At 55.4% G+C, this 12,440-nt stretch overlaps 1 protein-coding gene across 2 annotated transcripts in view; it reads left to right on the forward strand.

Moving 5' to 3' along the window:
* Nucleotides 1-12,440, forward strand: part of POLA1 (DNA polymerase alpha 1, catalytic subunit) — a 110,998-nt gene that overhangs the window by 48,796 nt on the left and 49,762 nt on the right. For both annotated transcript variants that reach the window (XM_076063645.1, XM_032978612.2), the window contains 3 exons: nt 4,631-4,803; nt 7,240-7,369; nt 8,555-8,677. In XM_076063645.1, the coding sequence (XP_075919760.1) occupies nt 4,631-4,803; nt 7,240-7,369; nt 8,555-8,677 (426 nt within the window). The remainder of the gene's footprint in view (nt 1-4,630; nt 4,804-7,239; nt 7,370-8,554; nt 8,678-12,440) is intronic.

Below are 12,440 nucleotides of genomic sequence, written 5' to 3' on the forward strand. Positions count from 1 at the left end.
GGTACCGCCTGGATCTATGCGGCATTCAGGAGGTCCGGTGGACCGGCTCTGGCTCCTGCCACCATGAGGGGTGGACAGTCCTCTACTCGGGGCAGCAGACTGCCAAACAACAGGGTGTGGGTCTTCTTTTGAACAAAAGAATGAAGGGAGCGTGGGAGCGTGGCGGTGAGGTGTGGGAAGCTGTAAGCCCCAGGCTACTTTGGGCTCGCCTTCCCATCAACCGGAGGCGAGGAGTGGTGGTCGTGGTTACTTATGCACCCACCGAAGATGAACATCCGTGGAGGGATGCAGGCAAAGCCGATGAGTCAGATGCCTTCTATGATCTCCTGTCACAGGTGCTGGCTAAAGTGGCCCCTCAGGATAGAGTCATCATGTTGGGTGACTTTAATGCCCGAGTTGGTCATGATACTGGCACCTGGTCTGGAGTGATTGGAGGGCATGGGCCAGATCAGCTCAATAACAACGGTAGGAGGCTGCTAGATTTTTGTGCAGCCCATGGGCTTGTAATTACCAACACGCTGTTCCGGCATCGGCGCATCCACACAACATCATGGATGCATGCCGGGTCCAAGCAAGAACATCTGCTGGACTACATAGTGACGGACCAGCGAATGCGAGCCCATGTCCTTGACACCAGGACCTACCGTGGAGCTGATCTGCCATTCTTCCACTCCGGTGGTGGGTGTACACCCAGGACCCCATTCCAACATAAAGTGGCCTGGTCTCAGTTATCTGATGAAAGTTGCAAGCGAGAATTTCATCATCGCTTGCGGCTGGGATTGGCATTGTCCCCGACTCCTCCTGATGTCGAGGGTAAATGCGCGAGGTTTAGGACTGTGACTCATGCAGCTGCAATGGCTGCTTTGGGTACGCGGTCCAGACCTCCCCAGAGACTCTGGCTGACAGAGGAGGTGTTCAGGATGGTTGAGAAAAAGCGACAGGCCCACTGTCATCGGCTACAGAATCCCACGTCAGAGAATGAGGAGGCTTACCGCAGCCTTCGCTCGGAGGTTCGGAGAGCCGTGAGGCGCTGCAAGGATGGGTGGTGGTCGCGGGTTGCTGAGGAGATGGAGTCTGCCTCAGTGGCCCGTGATCACAAATCTCTATTTAACTCCATCAAAAAAGTAACCTGCAGCGCCACACCTATTACCATCATTAGGGGAAAAAACGGTGATCCAATCTCCGACCCCCAGGAACAGGTTCGCAGATTTGCTGAGCATTTCTGTGAGGTTCTGGGGGAGGGAAAATCCCTCAGCCAGGAAAACATCGTGGCACAAAGTGAGGATGACCCTGCTGAGGCTGCGGTGCCTCAAATATTGGAAGAAGTCACCCCCTGTGAGTGGCTGGCTGAGGTGCCATCTGCTGAGGAAGTATTGAAGGCGATCCGGAGTCTGAGACCAGGAAAGGCAGCGGGCAGAGATGATCTCCCAAGCGAAATGCTGAGGGAGGGTGGCGTTTGTGCACAGACTGCCTTATATGACATCATAACAACAGTCTGGACCACTGGACGGGTTCCGCAGGATTGGAAGGATGCCCTGGTGGTCCCCCTTTTTAAGAAGGGGGACCGCACAGACTGTAACAACTACAGGGGCATCTCACTCCTCAGTGTGCCGGGAAAGGTCCTGGCAAGGATTATTCAGCATCGCCTTGCCAGGCACGCTGAGGAGAGGCTTGCGGAGCCCCAATGCGGTTTCAGGAAAGGGCGGTCCTGCACAGATGCCATATTTTCTGTCCGTCTGCTACAGCAGAGGTGTAGGAAATTCCAACAAGACCTACATCTCTGCTTTATTGACCTGGTCAAGGCCTATGATACCATCAGTAGGCCTGGGCTCTGGGTCGTTCTTCGTGCTTTTGGAGTACCTGACCCTCTGCTCACGATCATTAAGGACCTTCATGATGGTGAGCGGGCCCGGGTAAAACTACGTGGCCGGGAGTCAGAGCCATTCCCTGTACACCTTGGGGTGCGACAGGGATGTCCTCTGGCTCCCACATTATTTAACATCTATTTTGACCACGTAGTTCGTGAAGCCTTCAATAGCTGTACCGGGGGAATCTCCATATGGTACAGATATAATGGGAGGCTAATCGATGCCCGGGTGCGGTCAAGGGATGGCTCCCTATTGCTCAACCACGTTATGTATGTTGATGATTTGGTAATAGCTGCTCAGTCAGAGGAGGAGTTGGAGACGCTGCTGCTGAGACTGGAGCGTGCCACTAAGAGGTGGGCCTTACCATCAGCCCCACCAAAACTAAGCACCTGCCTGGGTATTTTGTACCATCGGACACTCCACCCCCACAACTTCCAATCGGTGATGGGGCAGTTGTGGAGAGAGTGGAGAGTTTCCCATACCTGGGCAGTGTGCTTATGACTGGCTCCAGTTTAACAGCAGAGGTCTCACTCCGAATCAGTCGAGCGGCAATATCTTTTCATCGGTTGCGTAACGCTGTGTGGAAGCTACCTGGTCTGTCGCTTCGCACTAAGCTTCAGGTCTTCTCGGCCACGGTCATTCCCTCCCTTCTCTACGCTTGCGAAACGTGGACCCCCCTAATGGAACATCTTCGCCGGTTAGAAACATTTAGGCTGGCCTGCCTACGATCCATCCTGGGTTTAACCAGACTGGATTGTGTGAGGAGCTCACAAATCCTTGAAAGATCTGGGCAGGGTCCCATCGGTGAGCTCCTCCGGCAGGCAAGGCTGCGATGGCTGGGCCATGTAGCCCGCATGCCCAGCCACCGCATGCCGAAACAGCTTTTGTTTGGCCGGATCGAGGGAGCTAAGCGGGCGCGGCATGGGCTAGAGAAGAGATGGAGTGATGTGGTACAGGAGGACGTGGAGCTGAGTGGATTTGCCGATGACTGGTACCAGCGGTGTCAAGATCGGCCTCTGTGGAGGAGGCTCGTGAAGGATGCTACTGGGCAGTTGGAGGCAGTCGCCCTCCAACAACAACGGAGGGCGGAGGAGCGACGCTCACAACAACGAGCGGAGCGCCGGGTGGCTAAAGCACAGCAGGTTGGCACAGTAGGGGGCACAGGTGGTGCATCAGCCAGTCATCTCAGTCAGTCGACCCGTGGCACCTGGGTCTGCCCCGTGACCTCCTGCCAGCGGGCGTTCGACACTTCACGTGGCCTCAGGGTGCACATAGCCTGGCACAAGCGTCGTGGTGACGTCACCGCCACTTAGTGGCGAATGGCTGTTGTTGTTGGTGTCTGTCAGTGGGGGTGGTGTCTGTGTCGTTATGGGTGGAGTCTGTGACGGTGGGGGTGGTGTCTGTGACGGTCGGGGTTGTGTCTGTGATGGTGGGGGTGGTGTCTGTGTCGGTGGGGGTGGTGTCTGTGACGGTGTGGGTGGTGTCTGTGTGTGACGGTGTGGGTGGTGTCTGTGTGTGACGGTGTGGGTGGTGTCTGTGTGTGACGGTGTGGGTGGTGTCTGTGTGTGACGGTGTGGGTGGTGTCTGTGTGTGACGGTGTGGGTGGTGTCTGTGTGTGACGGTGTGGGTGGTGTCTGTGTGTGACGGTGTGGGTGGTGTCTGTGTCGATGTGGGTGGTATCTGTGTCTGTGACGGTGTGGGTGGTGTCTGTGTGTGACGGTGCGGGTGGTGTCTGTGTTGGTGCGGGTGGTGTCTGTGTGTGACGGTGCGGGTGGTGTCTGTGTGTGACGGTGTGGGTGGTGTCTGTGTTGGTGCGGGTGGTGTCTGTGTGTGACGGTGCGGGTCGTGTCTGTGACGGTGTGGGTGGTGTCTGTGTTTGTGTTGGTGGTGTCTGTGTGACGGTGCGGGTGGTGTCTGTGTGTGACGGTGCGGGTGGTGTCTGTGACTGTGTTGGTGTGGGTGGTGTCTGTGTGTGACGGTGCGGGTGGTGTCTGTGACTGTATTGGTGTGGGTGGTGTCTGTGTGTGACGGTGCGGGTGGTGTCTGTGACTGTGTTGGTGTGGGTGGTGTCTGTGTGTGTCGGTGCGGGTGGTGTCTGTGTTGGTGCGGGTCGTGTCTGTGCCTGTGACGGTGTGGGTGGTGTCTGTGTGTGTCGGTGTGGGTGGTGTCTGTGTTGGTGCGGGTCGTGTCTGTGCCTGTGACGGTGTGGGTGGTGTCTGTGTTGGTGCGGGTCGTGTCTGTGCCTGTGACGGTGTGGGTGGTGTCTGTGTGTGTCGGTGTGGGTGGTGTCTGTGTTGGTGCGGGTCGTGTCTGTGTGTGACGGTGTGGGTGGTGTCTGTGTGTGTCGGTGCGGGTGGTGTCTGTGTTGGGGCGGGTCGTGTCTGTGCCTGTGACGGTGTGGGTGGTGTCTGTGTGTGTCGGTGTGGGTGGTGTCTGTGTTGGTGCGGGTCGTGTCTGTGCCTGTGACGGTGTGGGTGGTGTCTGTGTGTGTCGGTGCGGGTGGTGTCTGTGTTGGTGCGGGTCGTGTCTGTGCCTGTGACGGTGTGGGTGGTGTCTGTGTGTGTCGGTGCGGGTGGTGTCTGTGTTGGGGTGGGTCGTGTCTGTGCCTGTGACGGTGTGGGTGGTGTCTGTGTGTGACGGTGTGGGTGGTGTCTGTGTGTGACGGTGTGGGTGGTGTCTGTGTGTGACGGTGTGGGTGGTGTCTGTGTGTGACGGTGTTGGTGGTGTCTATGCCTGTGACCGTGTCCGGCGTGGCGTGGCAGGGCCGGCGCGTGGTGGAGCGTCTGGCGACGTGCGGGCGCGTGGTGTGTGACGTGAAGACGTCAGCCCGTGAGCTCATCCGCTGCAAGAGCTATGACCTCGATGAGTTGGTCGCCTCGCTGCTGAGGGCCAAGCGGGAGCCGTTCCCCGCAGAGAGCATCTCGGCCGCCTACGCGTGAGTTGGCGTGCGTGTGTTGGTGTGTTGGTGTGTGTGTTGGTGTGTTGGTGTGTGTGTGTTGGTGTGTGTGTGTTGGTGTGTGTGTGTTGGTGAGTTGGTGTGTGTGCGTGTGTTGGTGTGTGTGAGTTGGTGTGTGTGTGTGTGTGTTGGTGTGTGTGTGTTGGTGTGTTGGTGTGTGTGTTGGTGTGTGTGTGTTGGTGTGTGTGTGTTGGTGTGTGTGTTGGTGTGTGTGTGTGTTGGTGTGTGTGTGTTGGTGTGTGTGTGTTGGTGAGTTGGTGTGTGTGCGTGTGTTGGTGTGTTGGTGTGCGTGTGTTGGTGTGTGTGAGTTGGTGTGTGTGTGTTGGTGTGTGTGTGTTGGTGTGTTGGTGTGTTTGTGTTGGTGTGTGTGTGTTGGTGTGTGTGTGTGTTGGTGTGTGTGTGTGAGTTGGTGTGCGTGTGTTGGTGTGTGTGTGTTGGTGTGTGTGTGTTGGTGTGTGTGTGTTGGTGTGTGTGTGTGTGTGAGTTGGTGTGTGTGTGTGTGAGTTGGTGTGTGTGTGTTGGTGTGTGTGTGTTGGTGTGTTGGTGTGTGTGTTGGTGTGTTTGTGTTGGTGTGTGTGTGTGTTGGTGTGTGTTGGTGTGTGTGTGTTGGTGTGTGTGTGTTGGTGTGTGTGTGTTGGTGTGCGTGTGTTGGTGTGTGTGTTGGTGTGCGTGTGTTGGTGTGCGTGTGTTGGTGTGCGTGTGTTGGTGTGCGTGTGTGTGTGTGTTGGTGTGTGTGTGTTGGTGTGTGTGTGTGTGTGTTGGTGTGCGTGTGTTGTTGTTGTATGTGTGTGTGTTGGTGTGTGTGTGTGTTGGTGTGTGTGTGTTGGTGTGTGTGTGTGTGTGTTGGTGTGTGTGTGTGTGTGTTGGTGTGTGTGTGTTGGTGTGTGTGTTGGTGTGTGTGTGTGTTGGTGTGTGTGTGTTGGTGTGTGTGTGTGTGTGTGTTGGTGTGTGTGTGTTGGTGTGTGTGTTGGTGTGCGTGTGTTGGTGTGCGTGTGTTGGCGTGTGTGTGTTGGTGTGTTTGTGTGTTGGTGTGCGTGTGTTGGTGTGTGTGTTGGTGTGCGTGTGTTGGTGTGCGTGTGTTGGTGTGTGTTGGTGTGCGTGTGTTGGTGTGTGTGTGTTGGTGTGTGTGTGTTGGTGTGCGTGAGTTGGTGTGCGTGCGTTGGTGTGTGCGTGTTGGCAGGCTAAAACACAGCAAGTTGGCACAGTAGGGGGCACAGTAGGGGGCACAGGTGGTGCATCGGCCACTCATCTCAGTCAGTCGACCCCATGGCACCTGCTGGGTCTGCCCCGTGACCTCCTGCCGGCGGGAGTTCGACACTTCACGTGGCCTCAACGTGCACCTAGCCTGGCACAGGCGCCGTGGTGACGTCACCGCCACTCAGTGGCGAATGGCGGTTGTTGTTGTTGGTGCCCGTGCCGGCCTTCATAGGCGCTACGAACCCGGCGGCCCGAGTTCGATTCCCGCTCGCGATCACCAACACCACCGGTGACGATTGTCCTGGGCCTCCCCTTTTTTCATTTCTACATCACTTTACCGAAAGAATCAAAGAGTAATTCCTGCAGTCACGGAAGCTTTAAATCAAAATTTAGTTTATATTCCTTAGCTCTTTCGGTAAAGTCACCACCACGTAGAATGAGAATAAAATAATAAATTGATAAAATAAAATAAGGCAATTAAATTCTCACGACGTTGATGAAGGCCGCTTGCGTTGTGGCCGAAACGTCGCGAGAATTTTATTGTGATATTTTATTTTATCAATTTATTATTATTTTATTCTCATTCTACGTGGTGGTGACTTTACCGACGGAACCAAAGAAGATTAATCTTTTGCAGTCATCGCGAAAGCTTCAAATCGAAAAAGAGAGACAACTCTGATGATGATATTGGCGGCGTCCTTGACATTGATTGGTCCACACCCGAGACGGCTTTTCTTAGAGCCCTTAGTCTCACACTGGTGTTGGACCAGATGAATAGTATCAAAATACAAAAAAAAACAGTCTCCACACTGGTGTTGGACCAGATGACGCCATTGAAGCTCTGTCTCCCCGACAGTTCTGTTCCTTCACCTGCAGAAGGCTACTTGTGTTGTGGCCGAAACGTCGTGAGAATTTTATTGTGTTATTTTATTATTTTATTCTCATTCTACGTGGTGGTGACTTTACCGAAAGTACCAAAGAAGCTGAATCCTTGCAGTCATCACGAAAGCTTTGAATCAAAATTTAGTTTTAGTTTAGTTTAGTTGTAGCGTTGTGCCCCGTGCCCCCCTACCTGGACACCTGTGATAAAGAGCTTCATAGCTCATCGGATTACTCTTCCCACCCTCCTCACCACCACCCCCCATCCCTCCCTCTCCTTACCACCCCCTTCCTCCTGGGGTATAAACAAACGTGTCGATCGTCCCCTGCATTCTGCAGCGACTCTCAGCGTCTGCTGGACATGGCGTCGCACACGCTCACCGACGCTCGGCACGCGCTCAGCATCATGAGCGAGCTCAACGCCCTGCCACTGGCTCACCAGATCACCTGCATCGCCGGCAACCTGCTGGTGAGCGGCCGCAGTTTTTTGTGTGTCGGCTCACACCGCCGGGGTGTGGTGGTGGTGGCGGTGGCGGTGGTGGTGGTGAGAGACGCGGTGTGTGTGTGTGTGTGTTCTAACCATGTCACCAGGGGTGTGGTGGTGGTGGTGGTGGTGAGAGACGTGGTGTGTGTGTGTGTGTGTGTTCTAACCATGTCACCAGGGGTGTGGTGTGGTGGCGGTGGCGGTGGTGGTGAGAGACGTGGTGTGTGTGTGTTCTAACCATGTCACCAGGGGTGTGGTGGTGGTGGTGAGAGGCGTGGTGTGTGTGTGTTCTAACCATGTCACCAGGGGTGTGGTGGTGGTGTTGAGAGGCGTGGTGTGTGTGTGTGTGTGTTCTAACCATGTCACCAGGGGTGTGGTGTGGTGGTGGTGGTGGTGGTGGTGGTGAGAGACGCGGTGTGTGTGTGTGTGTGTGTTCTAACCATGTCACCAGGGTGGTGGTGGTGGTGGTGAGAGGCGTGGTGTGTGTGTGTGTGTTCTAACCATGGCACAAGGGGCGTGGTGTGGTGAGAGACGTGGTGTGTGTGTGTGTGTTCTAACCATGTCACCAGGGTGGTGGTGGTGGTGAGAGGCGTGGTGTGTGTGTGTTCTAACTATGCCACCAGGGGTGTGGTGGTGGTGGTGAGAGACGTGGTGTGTGTGTGTGTTCTAACCATGTCACCAGGGGTGTGGTGGTGGTGTTGAGAGGCGTGGTGTGTGTGTGTGTGTGTGTTCTAACCATGCCACCAGGGGTGTGGTGGTGGTGAGAGACGCGGTGTGTGTGTGTGTGTTCTAACCATGTCACCCTGGGGGGTGGTGGTGGTGGTGAGAGACATGGTGTGTGTGTGTTCTAACCATGCCACCAGGGGGGTGGTGGTGGTGGTGGTGGTGAGAGACGTGGTGTGTGTGTGTGTGTGTTCTAACCATGCCACCCTGGGGGGTGGTGGTGGTGGTGAGAGACGTGGTGTGTGTGTGTGTGTTCTAACAACACCACCAGGGGGTGGTGGTGGTAGTGGTGGTGGTGGTGACGGTGGCGAGAGACGTGGCGGTGTGGGCAATTTTGTTTGTGTAGTCTTTGTTGGTATCGTCGTTATTGTTGACGTCATCATTGTCGTCATCGTCGCCATCATTGTTGTCGTTGTCGTTGATGTCGTCGTCATTGTCGCTGTGCAGTCTCGCACGCTGCTGGGCGGGCGGTCGGAGCGGAATGAGTTCCTGCTGCTCCACGCGTTCCACCAGCGCAACTTCATCTGCCCCGACAAGACGTACGGCCGCAAGAACAGCACGGCCGCAGAGGTGGAGCCACCACACACGCACGGAGAGACACAGACTCACAGAGGGAGAGCCACAGACTCACACAGGGAGAGCCACAGACTCACACAGGGAGAGCCACAGACTCACACAGGGAGAGCCACAGACTCACACAGGGAGAGCCACAGACTCACAGAGGGAGAGCCACAGACTCACACAGGGAGAGCCACAGACTCACACAGGGAGAGACACAGACTCACACAGGGAGAGACACAGACTCACACAGGGAGAGCCACAGACTCACACAGGGAGAGCCACAGACTCACACAGGGAGAGCCACCACACACGCACGGAGAGACACAGACTCACACAGGGAGAGCCACAGACTCACACAGGGAGAGCCACAGACTCACACAGGGAGAGCCACAGACTCACACAGGGAGGGCCACAGACTCACACAGGGAGAGCCACAGACTCACACAGGGAGAGCCACAGACTCACACAGGGAGAGCCACAGACTCACACAGGGAGCCACAGACTCACAGAGAGAGCCACAGACTCACAAAGAGAGCCACAGACTCACACAGGGAGAGCCACAGACTCACACAGGGAGAGCCACAGACTCACAGTGAGAGCCACAGACTCACACAGGGAGAGCCGCAGACTCACAGAGAGAGCCACAGACTCACACAGGGAGAGACACAGACTCACACAGGGAGAGCCACAGACTCACACAGGGAGAGCCACAGACTCACAGTGAGATCCACAGACTCACACAGAGAGCCACAGACTCACAGTGAGAGCCACAGACTCACAGTGAGAGCCACAGACTCACAGAGAGAGCCACAGACTCACACAGGGAGAGCCACAGACTCACACAGGGAGAGCCACAGACTCACAAACACATAGCCACAGACTCACACAGGGAGAGCCACAGACTCACACAGGGAGAGCCACAGACTCACAGAGAGAGCCACAGACTCACACAGGGAGAGCCACAGACTCACACAGGGAGAGCCACAGACTCGCAGAGAGAGAGCCACAGACTCACAGTGAGAGCCACAGACTCACACAGAGAGCACAGGGAGACCTTCTTCTTTGGTTCTTTCGGTAAAGTCACGTAGAATGAGAATAAAATAATAAATTGATAAAATAAAATAACAGAGAGAGCCACAGACTCACAGTGAGTGCCACAGACTCGCACAGAGAGCCACAGACTCACAGTGAGAGCCACAGACTCACAGGGAGAGCCACAGACTCACAGGGAGAGCCACAGACTCACAGGGAGAGCCACAGACTCACAGAGAGAGCCACAGACTCACAGTGAGAGCCACAGACTCACAGAGAGAGCCACAGACTCACAGTGAGGGCCACAGACTCACACAGAGAGCACAGGGAGAGCCACAGACTCACAAACACATAGCCACAGACTCACAGGGAGAGCCACAGACTCACAGAGAGAGCCACAGACTCACAGTGAGAGCCACAGACTCACACAGAGAGCCACAGACTCACACAGAGAGCACAGGGAGAGCCACAGACTCAAAAACACAGAGCCACAGACTCACAAACACAGAACCACAGACTCACAGTGAGAGCCACAGACTCACAGAGAGAGCCACAGACTCACACAGGGAGAGCCACAGACTCACAGAGAGAGCCACAGACTCACAGGGAGAGCCACAGACTCACACAGAGAGCCACAGACTCACAATGAGAGCCACAGACTCACACAGAGAGCCACAGACTCACAGTGAGAGCCACAGACTCACACAGAGAGCCACAGACTCACAGGGAGAGCCACAGACTCACAGAGAGGGCCACCGACTCACCAACACAGAGCCACAGACCCACACAGAGAGCCACAGACTCACACAGAGAGCACAGGGAGAGCCACAGACTCACAAACATAGAGCCACAGACTCACAAACACAGAGCCACAGACTCATAGGGAGATCCACAGACTTACAGGGAGAGCCACAGACTCACAGTGAGAGCCACAGACTCACAAAGAGAGCCACAGACTCACACAGGGAGAGCCACAGACTCACAATGAGAGCCACAGACTCACACAGAGAGCCACAGACTCACAGTGAGAGCCACAGACTCACAGGGAGAGCCACAGACTCACAGTGAGAGCCACAGACTCACACAGAGAGCCACAGACTCACAGGGAGAGCCACAGACTCACAGGGAGAGCCACAGACTCACAGAGAGAGCCACAGACTCACAGTGAGAGCCACAGACTCACAGTGAGAGCCACAGACTCACAGTGAGAGCCCCAGACTCACAGTGAGAACCACATACTCCCTTTGAGAGCCACAGACTCACAGGGAGCGCCACAGACTCACACAGAGAGAGCCACAGACTCACAGTGAGAGCCACAGACTCACAGAGAGAGCCACAGACTCGCACAGAGAGCTACAGACTCACAGGGCGAGCCACAGACTCACAGTGAGAGCCACAGACTCACAGGGAGAGCCACAGACTCACAGAGAGAGCCACAGACTCACAGGGAGAGCCACAGACTCACAGAGAGAGCCACAGACTCACAGTGAGCGCAACAGACTCGCACAGAGAGCACAGGGAGAGCCACAGACTCACAGTGAGAGACACAGACTCACACAGGGAGAACCACAGACTCAGAGTGAGAGCCACAGACTCACAGTGAGACCCACAGACTCACAGTGAGTGCCACAGACTCACAGGGAGAGCTACAGACTCACAAAGAGAGCCACAGACTCACAGTGAGAGGCACAGACTCGCACAGAGAGCCACAGACTCACAGTGAGAGCCCCAGACTCACAGAGAGGGCCACAGACTCACAGGGCGAGCCACAGACTCACAAACACAGAGAGCCACAGACTCCACAAACACAGAGACCCACAGACTTGCTCACAAACACAGAGACCCACAGACTCCTCAAACACAGAGACCCACAGACTCCACAAACACAGGGACCCACAGACTCCACAAACACAGAGACCCAGAGACTCCACAAACACAGAGACCCACAGACTCTACAAACACAGAGACCCACAGACTCCACAAACACAGAGACCCACAGACTCGCTCACAAACACAGAGACCCACAGACTCGCTCACAAACACAGAGACCCACAGACTACACAAACACAGAGACCCACAGACTCCACAAACACAGAGACCCACAGACTCCACAAACACAGAGACCCACAGACTCCACAAACACAGAGACCCACAGACTCCACAAACACAGAGACTCACAGACTCCACAAACACAGAGACCCACAGACTCCACAAACACAGAGACCCACAGACTCCACAAACAGAGAGACCCACAGACTCCACAAACACAGAGACCCACAGACTCCACAAACACAGAGACCCCCAGACTCGCTCACAAACACAGAGACCCACAGACTCCACAAACACAGAGACCCACAGACTCGCTCACAAACACAGAGACCCACAGACTCGCTCACAAACACAGAGACCCACAGACTCCACAAACAGAGAGACCCACAGACTCCACAAACAGAGAGACCCACAGACTCCACAAACACAGAGACCCACAGACTCGCTCACAAACACAGAGACCCACAGACTCGCTCACAAACACAGTGACCCACAGACTCCACAAACACAGAGACCCACAGACTCCACAAACACAGAGACCCACAGACTCCACAAACACAGAGACCCACAGACTCCTCAAACACAGAGACCCACAGACTCGCTCACAAACACAGAGACCCACAGACTCGCTCACAAACACAGAGACCCACAGACTCCACAAACACAGAGACCCACAGACTCCACAAACACA

This window comes from Petromyzon marinus, unplaced genomic scaffold (assembly GCF_048934315.1).
Source record: "Petromyzon marinus isolate PM22_M1 ecotype Great Lakes invasive population unplaced genomic scaffold, UKy_Petmar_22M1.pri1.0 PM_Scaffold_17, whole genome shotgun sequence".
Lineage (NCBI taxonomy): Eukaryota > Metazoa > Chordata > Hyperoartia > Petromyzontiformes > Petromyzontidae > Petromyzon > Petromyzon marinus.